The sequence below is a fragment of the Eucalyptus grandis genome, chromosome 1 (assembly GCF_016545825.1).
Source record: "Eucalyptus grandis isolate ANBG69807.140 chromosome 1, ASM1654582v1, whole genome shotgun sequence".
NCBI lineage: Eukaryota > Viridiplantae > Streptophyta > Magnoliopsida > Myrtales > Myrtaceae > Eucalyptus > Eucalyptus grandis.
The window spans coordinates 37,205,296-37,231,551 of record NC_052612.1 but is presented as its reverse complement, the minus strand read 5'-3'; the positions used below and the strand labels follow the sequence as shown (position 1 = coordinate 37,231,551).

The 26,256-nt window shown below is 41.4% G+C and overlaps 4 protein-coding genes across 4 annotated transcripts; 1 reads left to right on the top strand and 3 right to left on the bottom strand.

The window, feature by feature from the left end:
• Positions 1 to 478: 478 nt before the first annotated feature.
• On the top strand, positions 479 to 1,769 carry LOC104440954 (protein E6). The gene has a single exon (XM_010053936.3). The coding sequence runs from the start codon at positions 587 to 589 to the stop codon at positions 1,490 to 1,492; it is 906 nt and encodes a 301-aa protein (XP_010052238.1). The 5' UTR covers positions 479 to 586; the 3' UTR covers positions 1,493 to 1,769.
• Positions 1,770 to 2,801: 1,032 nt separating this feature from the next.
• LOC104440946 (uncharacterized protein At4g28440) lies at positions 2,802 to 5,420 on the bottom strand. The gene is made up of 2 exons (XM_010053934.3): positions 4,977 to 5,420; positions 2,802 to 3,379 (listed from the first exon to the last, which is right to left on the bottom strand). Exons 1-2 carry the CDS (start codon positions 5,290 to 5,292, stop codon positions 3,189 to 3,191), a joined length of 507 nt encoding a protein of 168 aa, XP_010052236.1. The 5' UTR covers positions 5,293 to 5,420; the 3' UTR covers positions 2,802 to 3,188.
• A 601-nt stretch (positions 5,421 to 6,021) lies between these two features.
• Positions 6,022 to 8,743, bottom strand: LOC104440936 (reticulon-like protein B18). The gene is given in 9 exon segments (XM_010053929.3): positions 6,022 to 6,680; positions 6,816 to 6,938; positions 7,016 to 7,081; positions 7,175 to 7,244; positions 7,344 to 7,485; positions 7,562 to 7,636; positions 7,751 to 7,910; positions 8,026 to 8,457; positions 8,460 to 8,743. Coding segments are annotated over 9 exon segments (1,248 nt in total). The 5' UTR covers positions 8,551 to 8,743; the 3' UTR covers positions 6,022 to 6,591.
• A 2,920-nt stretch (positions 8,744 to 11,663) lies between these two features.
• On the bottom strand, positions 11,664 to 16,203 carry LOC104440877 (probable aminotransferase TAT2). Its single transcript, XM_010053866.3, is given in 9 exon segments — positions 11,664 to 12,298; positions 12,694 to 12,787; positions 12,912 to 13,042; positions 13,045 to 13,066; positions 13,588 to 13,647; positions 13,863 to 14,081; positions 14,355 to 14,694; positions 15,788 to 15,914; positions 15,917 to 16,203. Coding segments are annotated over 9 exon segments (1,248 nt in total). The 5' UTR covers positions 16,056 to 16,203; the 3' UTR covers positions 11,664 to 12,182.
• Positions 16,204 to 26,256: the final 10,053 nt, after the last annotated feature.

Sequence of the window (26,256 nt, the reverse complement as noted above, 5' to 3'; positions counted from 1 at the left end):
ATAATTACAGGGAATCCGAGCTTTCGATCCGACAAGATCATTCCGTCTTTCTTTCTCTTTTTTTCTCCTTTTCTCTTTTCCCCCTTCTCTCTCCCCCGCCCCCCTCCTCTTAGATGCCCAACAAACTTAACTGCTAAAGGTGAAGAAGCTTAAAAGCCTGCTACGAAGGTGAAGAAGCAGTAGGACCCTCCAAAAGCCTCCATTCCAATCGAGTGATTACAGCAGAGGAAGACGGAGGGAGGCGTCTTCCTTTAATAACCAGAAAAAGAAAAGAAACCTGCAAGCTCTTTTGACCGTGACACCATGTCGTTCCTTTAATTAAGTGCGGGTGTCTCTCCCCTGCTGGACACTCTTGTCAAAGAAATGCACATGGAGCGTGCGCTACGTGACATGATATATCTCGACCCCACACGACCCCTTTTATCTCCCTCAATCACCGCATCGTTCCTCGGCCAAATTTCAGACTGGGGCTTCCATAAAAGAGGACTGACCAGACATCACGTAGCAGTAGTGTAGCAAACAACCAGCTCGAGATCTCGCCACTTTCCTTCTTCCTTTGCTCCGTTTCTCGATCTGTTGCCCGCAAATGGCGGCCTCGACGAAACTCCTGTCCGTTCTGTTCCTTGCGTTGGTCCTTGCTCATTCCCAGGTCCAAGCCAGGTTTAAGCTCACTCGTTATGAAGAGAAGAAGCCGCAACAAGTCGAGATCCCTGCGCCTGCGCCTGCGCCGGAGTATAGCCTCGCGCCTGGCCCTGCCCCGGCTTATGTTGAGAAGGAGTACGGTTACGGCCTGTACGGCCACGACTCCGACATCCTCCCGCCGGCTAGAGAGACGTACACTCCCGTGACCACCACCACCACCGACGTCAACAAGAGGGAAACCACCGCCACTCCGGCCACTGCCACCACGGCTAAGGACGACAAATTCGAGGAAAAATTCGTGCGTGAAGAGCTCAGCGGCGAAAGCTTCCAGACGGGCTACACGAACAACAACAACAACTACAACTACAACAACGACAATGGCTACTCCAACAACGAGAACTACAACAACAATGGCTACTCCAACAATGAGAACTATAACAACAACAACAATGGCTACTCCAACAACAACAAATACAATGGCTACGTGAACACCAGGGAAACCAACGGATACGCCAACAACTACAAACCCAACACCTTCACAAGCACGTACAGCACCACCGGCCAGTCCGACAATTACAACACCAATGGTTACTCCGGCAACTACAACAACAATGGCTATGGGACGGAGAGGCAAGGGATGAGCGACACCAGGTACATGGCGAATGGCAAGTACTACTACCATGTGGGCAGCGACAATAGTTACCTCAACGGGCACGAGACAGAAAAGGCGGCTACTGGGAATTACGTCAACTATGATGAGAACAGTTCGAACTCGAACGAGTTCGATACAATGGAAGAGTACTACAAGAAGCAGGGGTACCAAGAGAGCGAGGAGGTGCACGAGCCCTGAGAGCGATCGGTCCGCGAGCGATGGAGAAAGAGAGAGAGCTCTGGACATGGATTGCAGATTAGGACATTAAGCTAAATTAAGAAAGAGAGGATGTGTGTTCCTTGTGTTGATGCTTTCAAAGTTGGGTTTTTTTCTTCTTCTTCTTCTTTTTTCCCTCTTGGGCACTTTTTATTGCTTTGCATATGGAAGAACGATACGAGTTGTCTGCAACAATTGATGTTGTTATGCTTTTAAAAAGAACGTAACTTAAGGATATGCTTTCAATCTTTGATGGCAAGCAGCTTGTTCCAATGACGGTCTTTTTGTCCCAAGTTTTTCCTTTGATGATGATGACGACGACGACGACGACGATACATAAAATTAATGAAAGATGAGAAAACACCTGTGCTCCAAATTGCCACCGACATCGCCGTGGTCGATAAAGAGTGGGACGACGTGACGGTACTGACAGTCCTTTGGGCTTGGAGCAAATTGCTAGGCCCGGTCCGCCCGAGCCCGGGAATTTCTACTTAAACTGAAGAAGAGTGATCAGTTTGAAAACAGGTCCTGGCGGAGGCCTAATCTTTGGCCTTAACCCATCAACTGGACCTACTACATTTATCTCACCAAGCTCAGCTCCAGCCCGCTAGTTAATCATGTTACTTAATTTCAGTTGATTACGTGAACTGGAGTCCTCCACCCAGTGAGAAGTTTTTCAGTGAAAAAGAGCTGTCTCAAAACAACCGGAAATCCAGTGATCAATGCGCCTTTATGTAGTTTTCAGCATCGCTCATTGATTAATTCCCTTTCTTCTGGAATTCGAATGAGGTTAATTTCCTTCGACCAGCAACACGAGGCACTCGACAATCTACACTCTCAGCTAGATAATTCATCGTAAAGCTTGAGTTCGCTATGCCACTACCCCCAGCAAACCAACCGCCAAATTCCGCCATCGATCCATTAATTTCAGAAATAACTGAGCTTTTCCTCATTATTTTCCTCGATATCCAATGTTCTTCACAAGCAACACCGATCCAATCCCAACTTCAACAAGAAAATGCAAAAGATCAAAGAAAATTTAGGTTCATGCGACAGAACACAGCATGTCGGCCGAGTCTTTATGCATCTGCGAAGACTATTTTGAACTGCACTAGTGGGGAAGTTCCTCATACAGAGTTTCAAAAGAGGCAGAAGTTATAGTCCCATCAGACTCGCCCCATTAAGCTTGGATGCATCGGCAGTTCAACACATACTTTACGCGATGCCAAATCGATCAGTTAGCACATACTTTACACGATACCGAATCGATCTTAAAAAGACCAACAAAAGGTTTGGAAGAGAAAAGTGCACAAAAGTATCATATTATAAACAGTCACTGAACGAGTAGAAAAAAAAAAAAGACAGGGCAACTCTCCACGTAACTGATACCACCACTTAATTTGTCTAAATTCAACGTCATGACAGCATAGAACAATATTTAACCACGTAGCTTCTTCTTTTTTTTCTTTTTCTTTTTTTTTCGTTCGGAAATCCAATGAGTTACCCAGTCAAACTCCCATCTTTTACACCAAGCATAGCAATATCCCCAAAAGCTTTATCCAGGAAACCTTTTGTGCAGGACATTCATCATAACCAACCCCAACATAACTCTTGATGGCCAGGAAAAAACAATCAAGCCTCTAATGTCCCCCTTATATTCACCTCCATAGATGCTGAATCACTCTTCAGTAACATTGACAAGTTCATACTCAACCAGAGACAGATTATTGTCCTCCTTAACTTCGAAACTGGCAGGTTCAGTGACTTCAACACGCCCCCATTTGTCAACTGCCAGCCTCATAGTCCCCTTAAACATGTCAATTTTTGCATTACGAAGAATCACAGTGGTGCCTGGCTTCATCATATCGACTGCAATATATCAAATTAATACATTGTAAGAATTACACATATGGACATCCACGCATCAATGAGCGGATATAATGAACCTAAATGAAGAGATCAATTTGAAAAGAAAAGAACAAGAGATATAAGGAAATAGGAGAACAGCAAAAACACAAAGCAATTCCATCATCATTCACCGGTATGACCATAAAGAAATCTCTTATTATGATCTCTGAATATAGAGAAGGCAGAGTCAGAGAAGCATGGTCAAATTTCAGAGGAACGAGAGAAACTAATAAATGATGCATTGGAAAGTGAAGGAACCCAATTGAAAATATAACAGTACACTTGCTTCTCCATTTCAGAAAAGACAACCCAGATATCTAGGCCATCAGAGATCTAACAGATAGGGTTCGAAAAATCAGCTGCACTGCTCGCAAACATGAGCGTGTTAATTCACTAAGCATTTAACTATTCCTCATTATATATGTATACAGTCACCATTTCCATTCTTTTCCACGAGTCTACCTCTAAAGATAGAAGTTCATCACAATGAGACACAGCAAAAGGGCACTCATAAAATCCACATAATCAACAAAGGCAGTTTAAAATCCTTAGAAAAAAGAATTTCTAGAAGTAGTCGTCCTCTTAGCAACACATTTACAAGTTATTGTAGATATTGATGAGGAAATGAAGAAAATGACAAACTAATGTCTCAAATTTTCCTGCTGAAATCAAGATAACTACAGCAACAACTGACTGTAAGCATAGCTCAGCACTTCACTCTTATTTAAATGAGAAACTTTTAGCTTATCTCAGTTATACTCGATGGTTGTTAAAAGTACCATTCAACCTAAAAGGTCACACCTGAACCAATACAAGATAGTGTCCACATGTGATCAAAGCACTGTGCTGAGAACATATGAATAAGTCCTTCGAGTGCTGGTGCAGAAGTAAAATATTTTAAGCAGTTTGAGGGGATAAATCTTGTCCCCCAAGCAACGGATGAGTGGCGCATCTGGCCCCACCACCACTCACCAGATCACATTTTTCTGCGTAACAAAGAATGGCAAAAGGGTCCTATTATCCAGCAAAGGCAAGCCGAACAGGTAGCATTCACAGTAATTCAAATTCAGGGAGTAGTTTAATAATCCGTAGGGCCTGCATTGGCGCTCAGAAAACGAGATATGAAAGGAACATTTTGCAGCAACAATGTCAGGTCTTCCGAGAATAACCCCCTTTATTGGTGTCTGAATGCAACTTTCCTTACAACTATCAAGGACAAGTACCATGACCTCGAAATTTTCTAATTGCGCATGCCTTCGTCGCTTTTCATTCTCTTGCGGATCTAATCCTTCTTATCCTTCATTTTGAACCCTAAACACATCTAAATTCTAACATTCTTCGCAAACGCAAATCCAGAACAGTAAGATAACTGGGAAAAGTCAAACTTCTACAATAAAGCAGACGAAAGCACCGAGGGAAAAGTGGAAACTCCAACTCCGATAATCGCCAAAGGCAAGACAACATCAGAAACCAAAATCAACCGGAAACGGACAACAGGACGCGCGCGATCGGACCCAACAAATCACACAGGCGAGCGAAGCGCAAACCCTAACAATACCTTGCTCGTTGCGAGCTGTGAAGACGATGCAGCCGGTCTCGTCCCCGACGAGGCACTCGGCGATGCGGGTGTTGCGCGGGGGCGGGCGGGAGAGGACGGCGTTGGACGACGGCCGGTTGGCCCGGGCGTTGACGGGGACGCTCTTGGAGCTGACCACCTTCACGGTCAGGGTGTGGCCGTTGGTGCCGGGCTGGAGGCGATCGACCTTGGTGAAGACGGGCTTCCGCTTCTCCACCGCCGCCGCTGCCGCCGCCGACGCCGCCGGCGGGGCCGCGGCGCTGCCGGTGCTCTTCGCCGACGGGGTCTTGCTGGCCATGTAGCCGGAATCGGCGACGGAAAGGGAGGATCTTGGGGAGGAAATGGGGGAGGAGGAGGGGAGAATCGGAGACGAGAGGTTTTCTAGGGTTTTTTCGAACGGGACTGAGGTTTGGTTCTGATCTGCGTTTTTTTTTTAAAGTCGTGGAATTTTTTTGGTAAAGCGCTTGGGGGGAGGGCTAGGATACTGTGGGAGCAGGGCCAGCGGAACATTTTCCAACGCGCCACGTGTCCGGAGAGCATTGGCTGGTGGGGGCATATGTCGTTTTGGAGCCTGGAATCTCATGAGAGGAGCCCAATCAACTCCCAGGATTTTTCTTTTTCTTTATCTTTTTTTCTTTTGACTTTTTAACTTTTGAAAAGTAGGGGTTAAACCCCCCGATGGAAGGTACCCAAAAGTTATCGATTTTTTGTTGAGGATCCCGTTCGAATACAAGAAAAAAGGTTTCCTAGACGCATGAATTGGAAAAAGTTTACAATTCGTTATTTATGTCATGATTATTTATGTCATGAAATAAACTCAAATGATCGGTGAAAGCTCAATAGATAATAAGATTCGTTGGTCAGTGTAGCTCCACAATCAAATGCACTTGGCAAAACAACCATTCCCATGATATTCGTGATCAAGTTAGACCTATGTTTGATCTTCTGATATATTGATTTCTCGATCGAAAATGTTGATGAAAAAGAAAAAGTGAAATCTCAAGGATATCATGCAGCACCAGAGATATAATCTCAAAGGATCATAACACATTTCCAGTAGTTCTGTGTACTGAGTCGGCACAAGACTTTCTACCACTACCGTCAGGCTGTGTTTCTCTTTCTCTAAGCCTTGCCATTTGGACACATGAACATGATGAAGTCTAGAGGAGATTCAAAGCAGAATTCAAAAGGAGCTTCAAAGCAGAGTTCAAAAGGAGCTCTTTTCGCGTCTCTTTCCACATGTCGTTCCCTAGGAATCGAGCTCAGCCTTCTCGAGTAAGAAACTGACCATCGACTCCTTTTAGGTCATATTTGAAAATCACAATGGTTCGACTTCAAGTGTAGTCATCCACATTACTACAATTAAAGAGGTGGTTTACGAATAAAACCTCTTATTATACAGGAAAGGTATTAGTTTTACAGACAGATCGGATTGATTATTCACCGGAGGGGGGAGAACCCATTTTTCGCATTGCAAGATCTACAACGCTCCTCGGACAGTACAACACGGTGTCTCGGATGTCGCTGATAAAGCCTCGGCACTAGTCACAGGACATCTTTTCTGCGACAACTATAGCCTTGTCCGGCTGCTCCTGTGCTAAATCTTCCTTTCAGCTTCTGCAGCTACTTCAAGATTTGCTTCCGAATGTTGTCGATGGTAACGCAGAACCACGACAGATATGAACGCTGTCAAGAGACCAATACCAAACAGTCAAGTTAGGTAGACACTGATGCTCTGAACAAGTTTAGTCGTCAACAACTACTTCACAAAAGTCTACACCGCGTCTTAAATTTCAGAGACTCTCGTCTTTTGAAGTTCACCTGTGAGCAAGCGAGTTTTTATGGTCGTCAGGTTCCAGAAGGCCATGATTGCTGATGCGGCCACGATTTTCTTGTGGGAGCAAGCACCCCACGCTTCAAGAACCCACCATTTGGAGCACTCAACTATACAAACCGAGGTACGCTTAGTCTATAAGCATGAGCAGGTAACATTTATATACGTTATCAGCAAACGTATGTACCTTTTTGGCTTATCCGAGCTGAATAGCGCAAGTATAGTTTCGGGGCGGTGAAGCTGACAAAGAACCCTGCTCAAAGTCAAAAAGAATAAGCCATTAATATCTATTGCAAAACAGGTTCTCACTTTGGTGCAGTACAATTATGAGCTTGCTCTCACTAACCAATTGCGCATAGCCTCCGAAGCGTGATGAGATGGCCATATTCAGCTCCAAGAAGGAGAAACGGAGCTACCTGATCAGGAAAAAACAGAAAAGTCGATCAAGGATGAACAACCTAAGCAATCTGCATATAAGGATTGAACATGAATACTAGCCCACCACCACGACGTACTTTTAGGGTCATGGATGGCTCCCCCGAGAAAAGCTCTCTCGTCTTCGAAATTGCGAGATTAGCAGCAGGAAGTATCAATCTAGCCACTCTCAAGATGTCATCTTCTTTTAACTGGATGTCACGCCTCTTCTCAATATTATTCCTGCATCAGCGCTGCACCTTAGCTCACAAATTTATCCAAATGGAGAAACAGAGCAAACGCTAGAGTGAGACTATACCTTTGACAGATGGAATTGGAGAAGAAAGATAACCCCAACAAGAGAAGCCCCAGTTGGGAAATTGCAGAGAAAATGCTGATAACATAAGCCATCACGAAGATAATCAGATATCACCCTTCACCAGGTGTTCTTGCAATCAAAAACCCATGTAGACATAAGCCAAACAAACAAAAAAAGACTTCATCACACCTGAAGCTGATTCCTTGAGCAAAGCAAGAAGACAAGAAGCAGAGAGACCCTACACCAAACCAGAGTGTCGATTTCGCGACATCTCTCCACATTACCAAATCAGTAATCGCCTGTCCGATTCGGTCCAGATTCCCATTGTCCCCATCATCATTTTCTGTATCTGAAATTTTCGACAGTACTAAAGATGAGCCATTGAATCTCTCTAGTAGCAACAACAGAGAAAAACCCAAAACCCAAGATTGATCATCCGAGCAGAAAGTGAGACGTGACATTACTCAGAGACAAACTAGAAGAGGTGTTCACGAGGGGCACCAAGCTGAGCCTCTCCTTCCTCGACCTCCCGCCGTGCCTCCTCCTCTGCTTCCCGGCCTCCTCGACGAGCCCCGAATCCCGCTCCTCCCGGGCCTCCACCTCGGCTCGCCTCCGCGACCGCCGATGGCCCCTCGGCGAGGCGCACGCCGGGAGGCCCGCCTGCCCCTCCCTCCTCTTGCACCGCTTGCGCAGCGCCGCGCGGCCCTCGGCCGGCTCGTCGGCGGCCTCGAGCCGATCCGCGAGGCGGGTCTTGGATCTCTTGTAAGGCGAAGGCGAGAGCAGCAGCAGCTCCTGGAGGGGGAGGGAGTTGTTGGAGGACCTGAGGGAGAGAGGGGAAGGGGAGGGGGTCTTCCGGGGCGGGGACGAAGGGACCAGGTCGAGGACAGGCTCAGGGACCCGTCGGTGTCGATGCTCGTGTCGACGACCCGCGCGAGGCGCGAGACGACGGACTTGGTCCGCGACCGGTGCGAGAGCGGCGTCGAGTCCATGGCTTTTTCTTGAATTTGGGTATCGAGAGCGAAGTCTCTAGTGAATGATGAAGCGAAAAAGATGGAAGATTGATGATGGGAACTGGGAAGGGTTGTTTGTTGGGTTCTTTATTATTGCAGAGAGTGGAGGTGGAGGAGATGGGTGGGGGTTGAAGGAGCCGTTGGAGATGATATGAAAGGGAAGGAAAGATCAAGATCAAGATCAAGATTCGTATTTTCTCTCTCTTCTTCCTTTTCTTTTTTTTCTTTTTTTTTCTTGGGGAAATTTTTTGAATGTGGGATGGGAGGAAGGGAAAGAAATTGGGGGAATGGTCTGCTGGGCCGTATGGAGCTTCAACGGTAAGAAAGCATGGGTCAACATTCTCGGACATTGTTCCTTTTTTTTTTTTTCCGTCGTTGCTTGTCGTTTGGGGCCCATTTCGCATGAGCTGAATCCGACCCGTCCGGCGATCACTTTCTAGGGGACTAGAGACGCCGGCATAGAAACGCCGGCATAGAAAGAGAGACCAAAAACCCAAACCCGATCCCAATCCCAATCCCAGGCGGTACTTGTAGTTTCAACCAGAGTTTGGAGATGGGTCTTAGGATGATTTAGACATGTATCCTGATTGGCTGCCACCTCAATTGTCACGCTTTGAAGATGAAGTTCAACTGGAGGACTCCTTTTATTGGCAATTAACTTCACAATCAGCGGTTGAGCAGAACCCATTATTACATATCAGCTGTTGATTATCTCCTAGCTGTGGATGAGCACGGATGCTGACGGACTATACACATTCCAACAAGGTTGCCCGAATTTAGGGAAAATTTCAAATAATGACATAATAAAGCCATTTTCTCAACAAAAAAAAAAAAAAAATTGGGAGACAGAGTGGATGTTATCTCAAAATGGTCAAAAGTGGCTAGATTAATATTAAATAAGGCCTGAACTTGATTTACATCCAAATCTTCACCGGACGGCTTTTTCCAACAAGTAGGGTGTGGGCAATTTTGCATATAGGTATTTGAAATCCTCGAACAAACAAAAATCCCAAACTAAACTCTTGTTAATTCTTCATGAAATCATTGAGTCTTTGAAGCTTGAACTCTAAGTCCGTTGATTCTCGACTGTACCGTGTTTTCTTCCTATCTTCGATGCTAGAGGGAATGGATGTACTTACTAATGAGGGAGCTTGTGACAATGGGGCAAGGAGGTATTTGGTGTGGATGAAGGACTTGAGATGGAATTGAAGAACCCAAGCCCCATCTAAACTCAGGAGATGGAATTGACATTCCTCCTCCTCCAGCTGATAATGGAGCTCGAGACAACAGACTACAAAATCAATTTGCTCTTGGGAATTGACTTGAAGACTCAACGATTTCATGAAGAACCAATGAGATTTCAATTTGGGATTTTTATTTGTTCAAGAATTTTAAAGCATTTTGACCTAGTTGGACTTTTTTGGGACAAAATTGCCCACACTCTACTCGCCGAAAAAGTAATATGACGAAGATTTGGCCGGAAAATAAGTTCAAACCCTTATTTGATACTAACTTAACCATTTTAGATCTTTATTTAAAATAAACTTACTTTGAACTAATGAGGAAAATGGCTTTCCGGAAAGCATTTCCTAAAAATACGTTTATTTTCTTTATTGGGCAATGTATAATTGTAAATTTTTTCTGCCGGGCTTTGTATCCCATTAAAAATAATCACATTTCATCACCGGTTTGAAAAAAATGAAGTGAAGCAAAACTTTGACTGGCAACTCCTTGTGGCCGCTGGTGATGAAGAAAAAGCAAAACGAAAAGGAAGAAAAGAAAACATCGCGCGAATTTTTTGGCGATTGATTTAAAAATGACAGCAGCAAAATAAAAAACCAAAAATTCAAATTCATTTTTTTCAAAATATATTTCTAAAAGAACTAATTGTTTGGGTCTGAAACCAAAGCCCATCAAAATTGCTACAGGAACATTCACTTTGGAAAAAGGAAAGAAGAAAAAGGGGAACTTAAGAAACTTTTCATTTGAAATTTTCACCCAGATTTATTACGATGGATGCTTGATGGTACAGTGCCCTTGAATGGCATATTCAAGACAACAAAAACATGAACGTGAGATGATGACTCCATTAAAAAGATGACAATACAAGAACGACATGGTAATAGCGGACTTGAGCTGACTAACAGCGGCACAAACAGCTGTATGACCGAAGGGAAGGAAAAGACCACAACCTCCGTACTTGAAGAAGACCTACAGGAGGGGCATAAGAGTTGGATGGCAACTTTGAGCCGAACTGGTGATTTGAAGACATCATCCGGTGATAACTTGGCGACTGGGGATCGCGCGAAGAATGGGAACGATTGAAGGCAAACATGACAGCCGAGCAAAAATGGAAGGTCAACTGGGGTGGCATTAAGACCTTATTTGGTAACCGACAAAATAGCTAAAAATTTTTATGCTGCTTTTAATTCCATGCTCTTCGCGGATCCCAATCTACTCCATCTGTTCTCCATTTTACTCTCTTTGAGTCTTTCCTCTGGTTTTTTGTTCCAACTTAGTAGGACTGGCTAATAACTGCTAAAATGGAAAACCGAAGAAGTAAGTCTGATCCTGCCCCGTGAACAATTTTACAATCCACTAATCGTTTTCTTTTTTTACATTTATAATTTTTTGTTCTTCAAACATAAAATATCATTTCAGCAGCTGGCGGCAAGAGCCATCACGTTGACATTCAACCCATCTGTTCAATCCAGCTTAAACATCAGTGATTTTCCAAACATTGCCCGATCTTTATTCTATTTGACCTTATCATTTCCAATAGGAATGTCCAGGCAAAGACCGACCTTAATACACAATAGTAGAATTCGCTTTACTCGTTCAGAGATTAAGTTTGATGGGAAGGTACCTTTGGACAACAAGGCTAATTTACTTCATGTAGAATTTTCTAGGAATCACGTGCAGCAACATGCATGCAGGCGAGAGCACATGTCAACAAATTTCGAGGGAGTTCATATGTTTTCGTTCAATTAGAGATATCCTCATGAGCTTTCTAGGAGTTTCCCTCAATGTAATTAGCTCCGCCAATAGAAATTATTGGCGAGTCGCGGCACATTTCGAAATTGGAACGTTCATATCTGATGCCATAACATCTTTATTTCTAAAGAGACGATTAAAGTACAAGCACAGGACAACATGAGACCGACAACAGGGAGTTGTTGATCACCTAATGACACTGCTTCTTGGCATTTTGCCGAGCAGCAAAATAAGAAGCCCTTAATCGAAGTTTTTTATTCAAGCCAAAGCTAATGCAACGGAGGTTTCAGATCGAATCAACAGTCAGGTTGATTTCCTCCTCCTCCATCCCCTGCTTCCGGGCACGAGCAGCAAAATAATAAGCCCTTAATCGAAGTTTTTTATTCAAGCCAAAGCTAATGCTACGGAAGTTTCGGATCGAATCAACAGTCAGGTTGATTTCTTCCTCCTCCATCCCCTGCTTCCGGGCAAATGCCCGGATAATTAGCTTTCTTATGGATTTACTAATCTTGTTTCACACATTGCAATGGTCTTCGACATGGCCACAGAGGCATCTCGAGATCCAACGAGCAGTTGATGATCTCAGCCCTTTGTGGCACCGGCATGGACCGGCTCATTTATTTTTTGGCATGCCTTCCATAGAAGGCCTTAATCCTCTCCAGGCCATCTTCGAGAGAAGATATATCGATGGCGAAAGTGATGCGAAGCCAGTTCTTCATTCCAACAGCTATCCCTGCAAAAACGAATGTCATCGATTATTATCTGATGGATACGGACATTGCACAAGTAAGAAGCAAGTGGCGAAAATGGGATGGGATTGCTCCGGAATTATCTGAGCATTGGCTTGCAAGAGTTCCACGAGTAAATTCAAATGAAATCACTAGGATCCCTTCTATTTCTCCAAAATTTTATGATCCTTCGAAAACTGTGAAGTAAGTTGGTCATCGGGACTCTCACTCTGAAGCCCCTTATAGCATTCTTAACCAATGTGCATTTCAAGAAACAAAAGTCAGAAGATGCGTTTGAAAAATTCAAAAAGCTGAAATAAGTTAGAAAAATGAAACAGATGCATAAAAAGTAACATCAATATATTTTCCTTTCACCAGCAATTGGAGAGGCTGAGTTTACCAGGCAGAACAATAACAGATTCTTCTTTAGCCAGTTTTAAGCAGAACTCCTGATCATCCTTTATGCCCTCCAACAATGATAAATTCAACTTGACCTGTCACAATGACATCTTTCACTTATCGAGAAAAAAATAAATTGCATAACAGTGTACACTATACCGATGAAAAAATAAAAATACATGCATACATACTGTATGTATGTGTATAGTATGCCCATACCATTACAAACATGCCTCCTTGTGGCTTTTTTGGGCACGTGATGCAAGGTATCTCTTGAATCTTCTCATAACATATATCTGCAGCCTCTCTTAGTATGCAAATGATTTTTGAAAAAAAATCATCATTTGTTTTTCAAGAATGTGAGGGACCGCTGCCTGTTAGAATCACAACGAAGAGCAGAAAATAATTAGCTGTTATTTGATAAGGATGCTAGTTGTCACAAATAAAAGGTAGCAAGCACTCTTGCAAGGATTAAATGAAGAACAATACTTTATCAAGTGAAAGTGAGTTCAGATAAATCAAGCCCAATGACTGAGACGGAATATCGATCACTTCTAAAAGCAATATGCACAGCTTGTGCATTACAGCCTAAAATCACTGAGAAAAATAACATAAACCAGGTGACTGTAGAGAGGAAACACGTAAATCATTGGGGTTCTGCTTGGGGTGCAACTCTACATTGCTATGCAGTATCCATTGTTTTAATTATCCATCTTCAAGAGAAAAAGCTCTCATTAACTTGTCATTTCCTGAATGAATAGCCAAGAATATGCACAACTAACTCTGGCAGTGATACAAAAATAGTGCAGACAAGCCTACCAAATAAATCATTTTGAAAAACACCACGTCTTCAAATCTGAAAGTCACTGGTTGATTATCTGGAGTAGTTACCTACCTGGATAAATGTTGGAGGATCAGAGGATATATCCAGAAATCCTTTAAGGGACTTAAGAACCTGTAAAGAGAAAAGGAACAATCTAAGTATCCTGTGACAAACCCTAGTAGTCAAATAATTTGGCCCAAATAGATATACAATCAAGCAAGCGATCGCGTTCGTGCTCACGCGTCCACACAGAGAGAGAGAGAGAGAGAGAGAGAGAGAGAGAGAGAGAGAGAGAGAGAGAGAGAGAGAGAGAGAGAGAGAGAGAGAGAGAAGAGAGAGAGAGAGACCCCAGTGTCTTTCAGAAAACCATTTGGATCATTTGTCACAAGCCAACCAAGTCGCCAACCTGGAACAATCCACCTCTTTGATATTGATCCCAACGTCAAGACAGGTGCGATGGATCCAAAAACACCCATGGGAACAAATGGTGTATCCCCAAAAGCTAGATGACCATAGACTTCATCTGCAATTACCATAATCCCAAGCTTCCTTGCTGTTTCGGCAACCTTTTTCAAAAATGAAAGAAAGAAAATGATGAACAACAGCTGAAGCAACACAAATGCGGATACCAAAGATTATAAAAGTGACTGGCAACAAATCTATCGAGCTTCCACTGCCTTGAGATAAACGAGCATCTCAAGAGGCAAGGTAGCTCTCTAGATTAAGCTCCATCAGAATCTATTAGCTCCATTCCAGCTTATAATCATAGATTTTTCCATGTTCACAATTCATCTACTTGCTAAGATATGAAGAAATCTCAAACAAAATGCAAAAGCAACCTTCTTTAGATGCTGGTAGCTATAGACACTTCCACAAGGATTGCCAGGATTGATGATAACCATGGCGACAGTACTCTCGTCTGCAAGATCCTCAACACCCTTGAGATCAACCTCCCAACCCTTATCTGGAAGAAGATCGAAATACCGCATCTCAAGATGGCTGTGTTTAGCACGTGCATCATAGTATGGGAATCCAGGTCTTGGAAGCAATATATTGGCCCCAGGGCAAGCAAGAACTGTTAATATGGCTTCAATTGCTTGTGTGCACCCGAGTGTCAGATTAACATCATCTGGTGATAATTTGTACGGGAGATCACAAGAGAGATAATCAGCAATAGCCCTGTAGAATTTGGTGCCCCCAATTAGTCTAGCTCACTCAAACATGTCGTCTGGAAATAAATTGCTATTCAACCTACAGAAAGCACCTAGATCAACACATTCATAGCGGCCTTTCCATAAAATTCAATCATTATCCAAACAATTAACAATGACTACTTCCTATAGTCACTAATAAAGCTTGGTTTCATCATTTACTCTCTGTTTTCAATACACTGTCTTTACTAGCAATATGATGATTCGAGTTGATTGACGAGACAGTTGATATTGATCGGCAATAACAGCTACTCTGCTGTTAAGATACAACCATGAACAAACCAAAATGGTTTGTACAATTGAAGCAAAACAACTGCCAGAACTAGGCATTTTGCATTCGACCGCCTGCAGTCGTTGCAAAGGAAACAGAACACGCAATAAGGTCCAAAAACCTCAATTGAGTCACCTTCCAAACTAGCCACTCGTCAGCCTCTCAATCATTGACTATTTAACTATACGATTTCTTAAATCTTGTACGACCACATGAACGTAAATCCTGGCAATTTGTGAGTACATGACTCCGTCAGTACCTTAAACGCATCAACAATCGACTCATAGGTACTGGGAAGATTGAGGATGCGAAATAACTTGCTTAGGTAATATTGCTGCGCAGCTAAACAAACGGTACAGACCATAAGAAGCACCAGTCGATCCATGCTATCACCAAGCTTAGACAGAGCATATCATCTGCTCATCTCAAGATTTCACAAGACAGATAACTAATCTAAAGCTCAAGCTCTGAAAATAAATGATTTCAAAAATATTTTTCTAAAAATGATTACTTATGTCATTTAAAATAATGAATTAATAGAGAATATTTTTTCATTAGCAGCGGTAATATATCATATTCGTGAAAAATGAAAATATCTTTTGGCCATTCAGTTTTAAAAGCCATATAAGCTATGGAACACGATTTCCAAACCATCCATTTTTCACGAAACAAAAAGACCTCCAGACTCTCCTCATTTTTCCCTATTCCCCTTTTGAGTCAAGCCAAAAAGGGTCGCGAACATAAACGAGAAATCTAATCCTGATAATCTCAAGCGACACCGCCTTCTTACCTCCTGGCGGGAAGAATACCGACGGTCGGACCGTAGCAGTTGAACTTGCCGGAGCGGACAGCGTCGACGACGGCGTCCTCGGCGGCGGGGGCCGTGCGGAAGCAAGGGAAGGCGGAAGGGTCGCCGTGCCGAGCGGGACCATGGTGCGGCCGTCGTCGGCGTTGAGATTCGCCATCAGCTCGAAGAGGATGCCGCGGACGGTGATGGCCGACGCGGCCGAGAGCCCCTCGTTGGCCCGGAACTTCCAGGCCGGCGCCCCGTTCTCCATGCTCGCCTCTTTCCCCTTGCCCGCCCCCGCGGCCCCCGTCGAGCTCGGGAGGTCGATGATGGCGGTGGCGGTGGAGGAGACGAAGAAGGACAAGAGCGTCCTTTCGTTTTTCTCGTGAGTCTGTGGTGGTACGGTGCTCTTGCGCTTGCATTATATAGAATGATCCCGCGAGCTTCGCAAGCCGGCGGAAGAGTTGTCGTTTTGTGAGGGCCGCTCGCGAGGCGGCCAACTTATGGGGAAGAGACCACGTGATTGTGATCTGACATAAATATATTAATTGAGTAATTATATAAATTAGTTATATTCAATAAATTACTTATAAATTTAAAATAATAAATTTCAAAATAATATAAAATTAAATGAGTTCAAGATTTATTTAAATTCAAATTCTTCCATTCTCATTTGATCTCGTATTCGTTCACTTTATATTTTCACCTCAATTTGAATATCAATTATCCTAAATTGAGTTAAAAGGAATTGGGACAATTTGGGTATAGTTATCAAATTCGTAATCAAATTGGATTGGACTATTTTCGACTTGATCCATCCATTTAATGGATCTATCAATCATTATTATGGGATACATTATGAATATATAGTCTTACTTAAGGTCGTATATCTATTAAGGTCAATTTTGATTGAAATGATGCATGTGCATCTATTACTTTAAATGCAACTCGACTTTAAGCAAATACTTAATCGAATGAGTTGCAATCATGTACAGTGTAATCTCATGTCTCGCAAAGTTGATCGACGCCCTCAATCGCTCATTCTCATATTTCATCTATTACTGTTCGGCCTCAAGAAAGAAACGAGAGGAACCGAAGAATCCAGGCATTCCTTCGTTCGCTTGAATTCTTTTGTACTTTTTGAATTTCTAAAAATTTACCAATAATGCATGTCGTCATTCTACAATAATTGACACGGGGGGAGACAAAAGGAAAGCGACCTTCTTTCGGTTGCCGCTTGTTTGGCTGTTTCTGCTTATTCTTATTCACCCTTCCCCTCGAGTTGAATTTTGACATCCTTATTGGCTATAAAGCTTTTGGTTTAGTTCAATATACCTCTTACCTTCACCAAAAAAAAAAAAAGAAAAAAAAGGAAAGCGCGAAGGACAGCACCATCTGCTGATAAAAGCTACAACATCGGTGTGCAAAGAAACATAATGGATTTCATTGCATTTAAATACGATTACCTGTTAAAATGGGCAATTATGATCCATTATATTACTTAATATATCAATTTCATGTAACGGAAAAGGGTTACAAAAAAACTTCAAGTTATGTTCACCTAACACATTTGTTTCAACTTTTTTGTAACATAAAAAATCATAAACTATGCTTTCTATTACACATTTACTTTAAACTTATATTTATGTAACACATTTGCACTTTGTCAAAATTCTGTCCAATGATATTTTTTTATCAAAATAACATTGTTTTTGTTTCCATGTTAATATTATTTGCTTTCTAATCAAAATAACATTGTTTTTGTTTCCATGTTAATATTATTTGCTTTCTAGAGTCTATGTAAGCATATTTTGACCCCCAAAAAAAAAAAGTCTATGTAAGCATTTTTTAACGGTGCTCATGGTCAAGTAAATATGTCACACGAGTATAATTTTGGGATTTTTAGTATCATAATGAGAATTTCCGATAAATATGTCACAATTGGTATAATTTAGAGTTTTTATCATTCTCCTATTCTTAACTATTCACTTTTCACCATGCACCGATCATTAGCAACACATGCACAAAACACCAACGATTTACCTAGTCTCTCTCTATCCCCTAGGACCACATGATTCCTCCTAGGAGATGCAACCTGACCAGATCTAACTCAAAAAATTGGACCAAATCGCTTTGAAAGTTGGTCCAACTCTGAGTTCTCATTAGAACCGATCCGATTTCCTGTTTCAATTGAAGAGCCACTTGGAAACTAGACCAGATTTAGAAGCGACTTCATAAAGTCTAAAGACCTTAGTTTTTCTCTTGGCACCTCTCTCTCTCTCTACTCAAATCTCATTTAAACACTTAACGATTCCCTCTCTCACTCGTGACTCACCCTCCTCCTTGCTTGCTCGTGGCTTGCCCTCACTCGTTCCTAACTTGTCTTCATTTGCTGGCTTTTGTTTATTTTTTACTTTAAACCGTTTTGTTGCTTATATTATTTGTTTAAAAATGAAATCCAAAAAAGGAACAAAATGAAAATAGGTTCCCAAGTAAACCCTCAAATCAAACCAAAAAAACATGGTGAGTTGTAGGGTTGATTCCAAAACAAACATGGTAGGTTGTAGATTCCAAAAACTGTGAATAGATTCTAATAAAATAGTTCCAAGTTTCAAATCTGACTAGAATATTATTTAAATCAATCACCCCTAATTCCTCTATGTTAATAGACCGACTCAAGTCATTCAAATTTTAATCAAAGACCCAACATTTCTTCTTCTTCTTTTTCTTCATTATTATTGTTGTTGTTGTTGTTGTTGTTGTTGTTATATGTTCCATCTTTTTTGAATCTTGAAATTGATTGCCATATCTTGACTTAGATCCACATGAACGATGAGCATCAAGGTCCGTCACTAGCATGCTAAGCACTGTCCTAACATCAGACAGGTTTTTTTCGGATCATCCTATGATTCTTATTAATTATGTTTGCGAGCGCTTCCTAGTGAAACACGGAGTCAAAGAAACGAGAATAAAATAAGATGGCGTGTTCCAATCTGCTTGCTAAGGAGACTGGAGAGAGTTGTCTTCCTAATATGAGCGCATTATGGTGGTCGACTAAGACTTCAATACACCGGAATACCTTTCCGTACCTTTTATTTTACTTTATTTTATTTTCATATTTGAATTCCGCTTAAGTGGGTAATAATGTTATTGCTGATATTATCCAACATTACAAAATGACGACATGTGGTCCTAAAATCTAATGGTAGTATAAAGTTGGGATCAAGACAATGGGAGATTAAATTTGACATAGATATTGGTAATATTTAACGAATCAACTATCTTGTCATAGCATATCAAGAAATTCTGAAATACGAATGCACTACTTTCATAATTGTTGAATCCTCATGGAAAAGACATATAATACACGTTTCTCTACACGAAAAATGGAGACAAAGGGACTATGGAATCCCTCAAATCATTAGCCACTTTAATGCCAAATTTATATATATATATATATAAACAAATTTGGAAATCAATTGGTTGAAAATTCAACTTTAAACAACATTAAACATGCTTAATGGACGTCTCAAGATCACATAAAATGAAGAAGATTCAATAGATGACCGTATGACCATATAATCTTAATAAATTTCATTAGAGAAGTAAATTGAGACTCAGAATTACTATTTTTGACATTGATATTTTACCATGTAATCAAATATGCACATTTCAAAAAGAGTTCATGTAACGTGACTCGTGAGCAGGTGATTCAATATATTAGGGGTGAGCAGCGGTTTAGGGCAGGTGATTCAACATATCAGAGAGTTTTGGGTTGGTCCAACCCTGACCAACCCCGTATATTATATTATATTATTTATAATTCTTTTATATATTCAAACCTAAGTAAAATGTCTATTATATTATAATATATTGAGATGTTCTATCAATAGCACTAATAGTAATTTCAATTTAAAACTTTTGTTAAGTATTAATTATGTGTCGTTGTTTTGTTTTCAAGTGTTTAGAAGTTCAAGTGAATTAACAAGATGTGAAGTTATATATTAATGGTTTATATTAAGTATTTTGAACTTTTTATGATTAATTTGTATTTTACTAATGAATTTCAGCTGCACTTTGCTTTTCAATTTGTGTCAAATGATAGAAGTTTTTGAAGAGTAGAGTAAGATCTTTGCTTCTTGCTACGGTGATTTGCTAGTCAAGTGGTGTAAAGCTTATTTTTTTGTTTGAGTAGACTCTACATGATTAAATACTAGTCAAGTGGTGCAAGCTCATTTTTTGTTAAGTGGACTCTACATGATCGAAAAACGCTTTTGCATATGGTGTTATAAATATTAAAGATAGATGATTACAAGAATTTTCCATCTTATCCCATATCTCGATGAGCGCTAGCGGATATGAAATTTCTATTATTGTGTCATCTTAAATTTGCTAAATATGTATTGATATTTTATAGTTTAGTTGCACAATACCGTATTGTTGATGGATGTGTAATTTGAATTTGTAGGTTTACTTTTTTAGGAAGTATAAAAATAAGACGAAAAAATTATCGATCGGTCACTGGTTGAGCCTGGACCCGGGCCGAACCCATCGGGTCTGGTCCGGTCCTGTCCTGGTCTCAATAGGCTCGGTCCTCTGTCAAAAATTGAGGACCGACACCTTGTACGGAGTTGGTCCTAGGGTTAGGGGTGGCCTGGACCAACCGGACCATGCTCACCCCTACAATATATCAGTGAGAATAATTAATTTGCTAATCATTAAAAAAAAAAAAAAAAGAGGAAAGAGACTTTACGTATTTTCCCTAAATCTCGACGACTTAGGGCAAGAATGGACAAGTAATACATTGTTTAAGCATTGGAAAGCGACGAGCGTAGATTCCCATCCTCATAGTCTGCTGCCTGCTTGTCTACTGCAGTAATCTTTGATTTGTCTCTGAGCTCAACACATCGTTTAACCATTTGATTCTCTCGAATTCCCGAATATCTAAACAGGGTCGACGCTTGGGAAAGAGGAGAGAGAAAAGACAATCTGGGAAATTAATTTAGGGGAAGAAACGTGACGTGGCATCAGATGACGCTGCTGTCTCGGGCCCACCAGACGTCAGACTTTGTCGGTCTACGATCTTGGAGAGCAAGAAAGGGAGGGAAGCAAACGGGAGGAATCCTCCGATTCGCACGACCGAGGAGGACCTTAGTAATAATATCATCCTTTTTTCCTCCTTATACTATTCTACGAATACGACAGAGGCCGATAGCCTCGTGGTCTTCATCAGATTGAGAAAGATACCTCTCCAAATCTTGTCTTACGAAAAATTACTAAAAAAATTCTTCAATCTATTATACTTATACTAATTCAGTTATATTTTTATTGTGATAATTTAGTGATATACTTTTTCTTTTTTTCATATTTTGTCACTTCACTTAATCCGGATAATTTAATCTGAAAATTACTAACGTGAATGTCGACGTTCCTATATAATATAATCGATGTTGATGTCAACATGGACATTCTCTTTTATATATTTTTTAATAGTTATTTTGGTTTTCTTCTTTTCTTTTCTTTTCTTTTCCAATAGGGCCGGCCAGCAACTTTTGTTGGCCCTCAGTTCAAAATAAATAAATAAAGAAGATAGAAAATAAAAATAAAAAATTACTATAAAAACTCTAAAAGATTTTTAATAGGATGACTAGCGTTCAAATTAATGATTTTCGGTCTAAATTAGCAAAACGTGAAAATATTTAGGGTTAAATTGGTTTTAGGATTGAATTGATATAAATGCAATGAATTAGATTTTTTCTTAATAATTTTCCCCCTTGGCTTGTATAATGCATCTTCTATTTTCTCACTCCAGAATCAAAATTGGAATTTGAGAATGGACGAAGGGTGTGACCAAAACCCTCCCTAAAAAGTTAAAAATGCAAAATCATTCCTAATGATCATCAGCGACGACACATTGCGAGTCGCCCCATCTTCTCCCGAAGAGAAATGGCGATTGCTTTGTGAAGCCCATTGACGTGCCTTTAGGAACAACTACCGTGGCTGTACCTAGAGAAATGCATTAGGGATGGCTGCCTCTTGTCCCCAATAGCTACTTTAAAATTTCGTCAATTTGACATCTTGATCATACATTCGACGCAAATGAGAGTAAATTGAACAAATTTGAAGTGTATGGACACGTTTACTCCATGATGCGATCGTATTAGGATAAGCTGAATGAATTTTAAGGAAGATACATTTCCAATTCTTTGGAAATGACTTCACCTTCTCAGTCTTTTCTAATTGCCTTATATAAACATTTTAGGTGGCTTGAAGCACTTGTTTGCTAAGATAATTGAGCAGCGATCAGTTACGTGTTGGACCTGCGAGTGACTAAGAGAAGACAAACTCAAATTGTTCTTTTCCATTTGAGAAGGGACAGCGCTCCAACGTGGAGCGCAAGCCAAATTTCCATGTAATGGACTTCCATTCATTCTTGGGAGTTACTCCTTAACCGTGCGATTAGGACATCTTTTTAATTATTCATCTAAACGAAATGCTGATGTTCGGTATCATTTTGATCAATTGGCAACGGAAAAGAGTGATAGCTAGCTTCTTTCTAGAGATTCGAAACTATATACGTCTTCCTTCCAAATAAGGATGGAAGATCATATTTACACTATATCTCTCAATCCCCCCAAAAAGAGGAGCTTTCTTGGCGACCTTACCTGTAATTGGTAATTTTTTAGTCAAATCAATATTTTTATCTGAAGCGCTAATCTTTTGGCTGTATCGGTAAATGGCCGCCTGCGAAGGAGAGAAAGAGAAGTAGGAGGAGTTAGTCTTCTTTGAAAATCAAGGAAGAAATTGCACAATTATGCTTTTGGGAGACGTCTTATACAGAGGGAAAGCCTGTTATGAATAGAGCTGTCAAATAGGTAAGTCAGGTCAAAAATGGTCAAACCCATGTTAACCCATTTAACCTATTTTGATTCATTTTCATATAATGTAAATTTAATAACATCGGGTCAGCCGATCCAGGTGAGCCCAAAATCCGTCATGGCTCGCCAGATCCAGGCGAACCCGACCTCAGCCAAGGCCGACAAGCTCGAGGCTCACTGGATCTGGCGAGCTTCGGCTCCGTCTAGGTCGGAGAGCTTGTTGCTTGCCCGATCCCGGCGATGACGATGAGGCAGAGCTTGCCTATGGGCATCGCCAGCATCTCCATCGCCATCTCCACCACCGTGCACCAAAACACCTACACGTCCAAGGGCGAGCTCGAGAAACTGGGAGGGGTCGAGGTCGACTAGGCCGCCGAAGGAATATGTAGACCGTGCAGCGGGGCGGATGGCCGTGGAGCCAGGTGGAAACGATGGAGGTGGTGGTCGGGGTGAAAGGGTTGATGCCGCGAGAGGCATTGTCGAGGAGGAGTTCATCCGGGTAGGGGAGAAAAAGGAGAGAGAGGGTGGACATCGGTAAACCATATCCAACCCAAATAAGACCTACTTTGTTTGGATTTTTTCATTTTTAAACCCATCTCTGTCCATATCTTAATTTTAAGATGAGTCACATATGAACCACTTTCATAAATGTGGGTTAAAATATGGCTCTCTAACCCATTTTAACAGCCCTAGTTATGAGTAAGTGGAAAAGAGGGTCTTGCGGGAGCATTTCCATAGCTATCCGAACACAGACTTTTCTCGATACTATGCACGCTTGGTAAAAAGAGCCGCCAAATGTTTTGCATTAGTCTTTCTCTATGGGATGAAGACAAGAAACTAACAAATGCCAAGATCTTTTCTTACTAGAAAACGCATCCCACCAAATGGTCAAAGTGGGAGGGGTTGGTGCTAAGAATGCCCTCTTGTCTATCTTTCAAAGGATAGATTGTTAGATGCGGGCATTTTCCCATGCTGAAGGAAGCAAGGAGTAGGAGTTCCCTTTATAAAGTAGGCCTTTTGAGAACTAACTAGAGTCACGTGAAACGGATCACAGAAGAAGACGTATCCCATGAATGAATGATCGTTGCTCCTCTCACTCACACGGGTTCTTCCATTGAATGGAGAGGTTCCCCTTCTTCCATATGAGGTGGGGCCTACGTAAGAGCAGAATCTAGGTAGAACGCTTATTCCCACCTTGTTTTAGTGCTCTTTCTTGATGGTATTTAGGGGCGCTATACCTCGGAAAGTATGAAGCTAAGGAAGTAATTAGATACATATCTACTTCCTTTCGATGGATAATCAAGAATAGATAGTTGTCTCGTTAATAGCTAAAATCAACACACTTCCAATCAATTCGAACTACTTGGATTCTTGAGCAACTTGCTTAGTCGTACGCGGATGAGATTGTGAGGCCGCATGGCGTACCTATAAGAATACTATCTGACTGATATGCTAGGTTTACTTTGCAATTTTGGAGTAGATTTCAACAAGTCGTGGGAACTAAACTACACTTTATTATTGCTTTTTACCTATAAATAGATGGACAATCTGAGCGAGTTATCCAAACGTTAGAGGATATGCAAATAGCTTGTTTAAAAATGTTTTTGTCTTTTCCTATAGAAAGTATATAGGAAATTTATCAAAAAAAAATCAAAATTTATTACAATTATGCTAGATTAGTTCTAAACCTTTTGATTCAATTAATTTAATCATAAAATTTTTGATAATTTCCCAATTTAGTTCATCCAACCAATTGTGGTAGGAAATTGCTAACTAAATTGGTCTAATTGAAAAATTTATGATTAAATTGACACTAATGCAATAAATTTAAGAATTGCATAATACCTTTCTCCAAGATTCTCCCATTACTCTCTTTCGAAAATTAAGTTAATTTTTTCAATATTCAAATTACTTTTGATATTTTTCTGCATGGACCTAGTAGATAGTATGTCATTCTCTTTTTAAAATCATTATCTGCGCAATAGGCAATGCACAAGGCTCCCACTACGCCAATTTTGGACTTAATCCACAGTCCCATAAATTACTAGAAACTAATGATGTACCGCTTTAATTTTCGAGTTACTATGTCAGATCGATCGCTTCATGCTCTACTAGATATAAATTTACACAAGATACTTATACAAAAAGAGGGATGTCGCATGCCCTATAAATGGTACATAAGATACTTATCTCACATTTAGCAAGTCAATCCATTGAAACAAAGTCTACTTACCAGATTTGTTATCCAATAATAATAGGTACTTTCAATAATTTTGATTCACGTCAATTGTAACTGTGCATAAGGTTCAATAACACAAATTACAAGTGCATAAATAATAAGAAACTGTTTACCAAATTATGCTCCAATCCCCGATGATGAGATTAAGGAAGATGAATGCAAATGTGAGCAAATCTCCAAATCGTTAAGGACGATGCTAGATACCTTAGCTCTCACTAATGTTTTCTCTATTCAAGGATGTATGATGGAGGTTTTGGCTGAACATGGAAAGAGGGAGAGACTTGACCAAAAGGAATCATCGCGTGGCTGCTCCAAGGAAAAGTGAAAAATGAAAAATTCATCCAACTTCCTATGAACAAAAATATTATTAATAATGAAAAAAATTCGTTAATTACTTAGAATGATACGAGCAATTTTCTAAATTATTTTAAACAAATGAAATCTAAATGCGTGAATAAGACTGGTGATGATCCCTTCTCTCTGAGAAAATATTCAGTAGTTCGTGAGCTCCACGTCATCTGCTGACGTGGCGCGCGCGTATCACCCAGATATCGACACGCGTCCTATGGGGGACCCACCGGAAAATGGAGAGCTGGTTCTCTCGGCTGGCTTGGCTCGGCTCGCTGGCAGAAGAAAGGACAGACAGCTCAGTGGGTCAATAAATGCGTAACACTCCCGCTCAAATAATCTCTCTCCTCACTTGAATTTGCTGGGTTTTTTCTCGCTCTCTCTCTCTCCTCTCCTCGCAAACAGATAACAATCGACACCTCCTCTGTTTCTTCTCCGCGCATCCCACCCTTCCACTTCTGCCTCCGTCTCCAACTCCGGCTCCGCCTCCCCCAAAAGCCTCGCCGCCATCTGCCTCTGGCACGTCGCCTCGTCCAAGAGCGCCGCCAGTCGCAGCTGGTCCCAACCCCCTCCACCTCCGATCGTTTCCAACGCGGAGATCGAGCACAAGTTTTGTGCTCGCGTTGGTCTCTCGGCAACTTCTGGACCTCCGTCCGATTGCGTCCCTCTGACGAACTCGTCATCAGCTTCGACTCCGTGCATTGCGTTTGTCAAGCCGCCGTTCCCCGCCGTCGCCCGGCGCTTTCTCGCTGGGTCCTGTCGCTTCCTCCGTCTCTGCTTCGGCGCTCGCTCTTTGCTCCGTTGCTCGCTCCATCTCTGCTCCGGCGCCGTTCCTTCGCGCATTAATCTGCTTGGGCGGCCGAGATTTGGGGGATCCCATTTCTGCAACCACCTGCAGAGCAGCGTCGACGCCCTCCAGACTCTAGGATCTTCAAGATGATATGCTCGTTCCAATTATCTCAGACTCTAAGATCTTCATGCTAAAGGCGTATATCTGTGGTTACTCA

Excerpts from the sequence above, each read along its gene's own strand:
- LOC104440954 (XM_010053936.3), top strand. The coding sequence starts at position 587 with ATGGCGGCCTCGACGAAACTCCTGTCCGTTCTGTTCCTTGCGTTGGTC.
- LOC104440946 (XM_010053934.3), bottom strand. The coding sequence starts at position 5,292 with ATGGCCAGCAAGACCCCGTCGGCGAAGAGCACCGGCAGCGCCGCGGCC. Across the intron at positions 3,380-4,976 it reads CACAGCTCGCAACGAGCAAG|TCGATATGATGAAGCCAGGC; the intron begins GTATTGTTAGGG and ends GATATATTGCAG.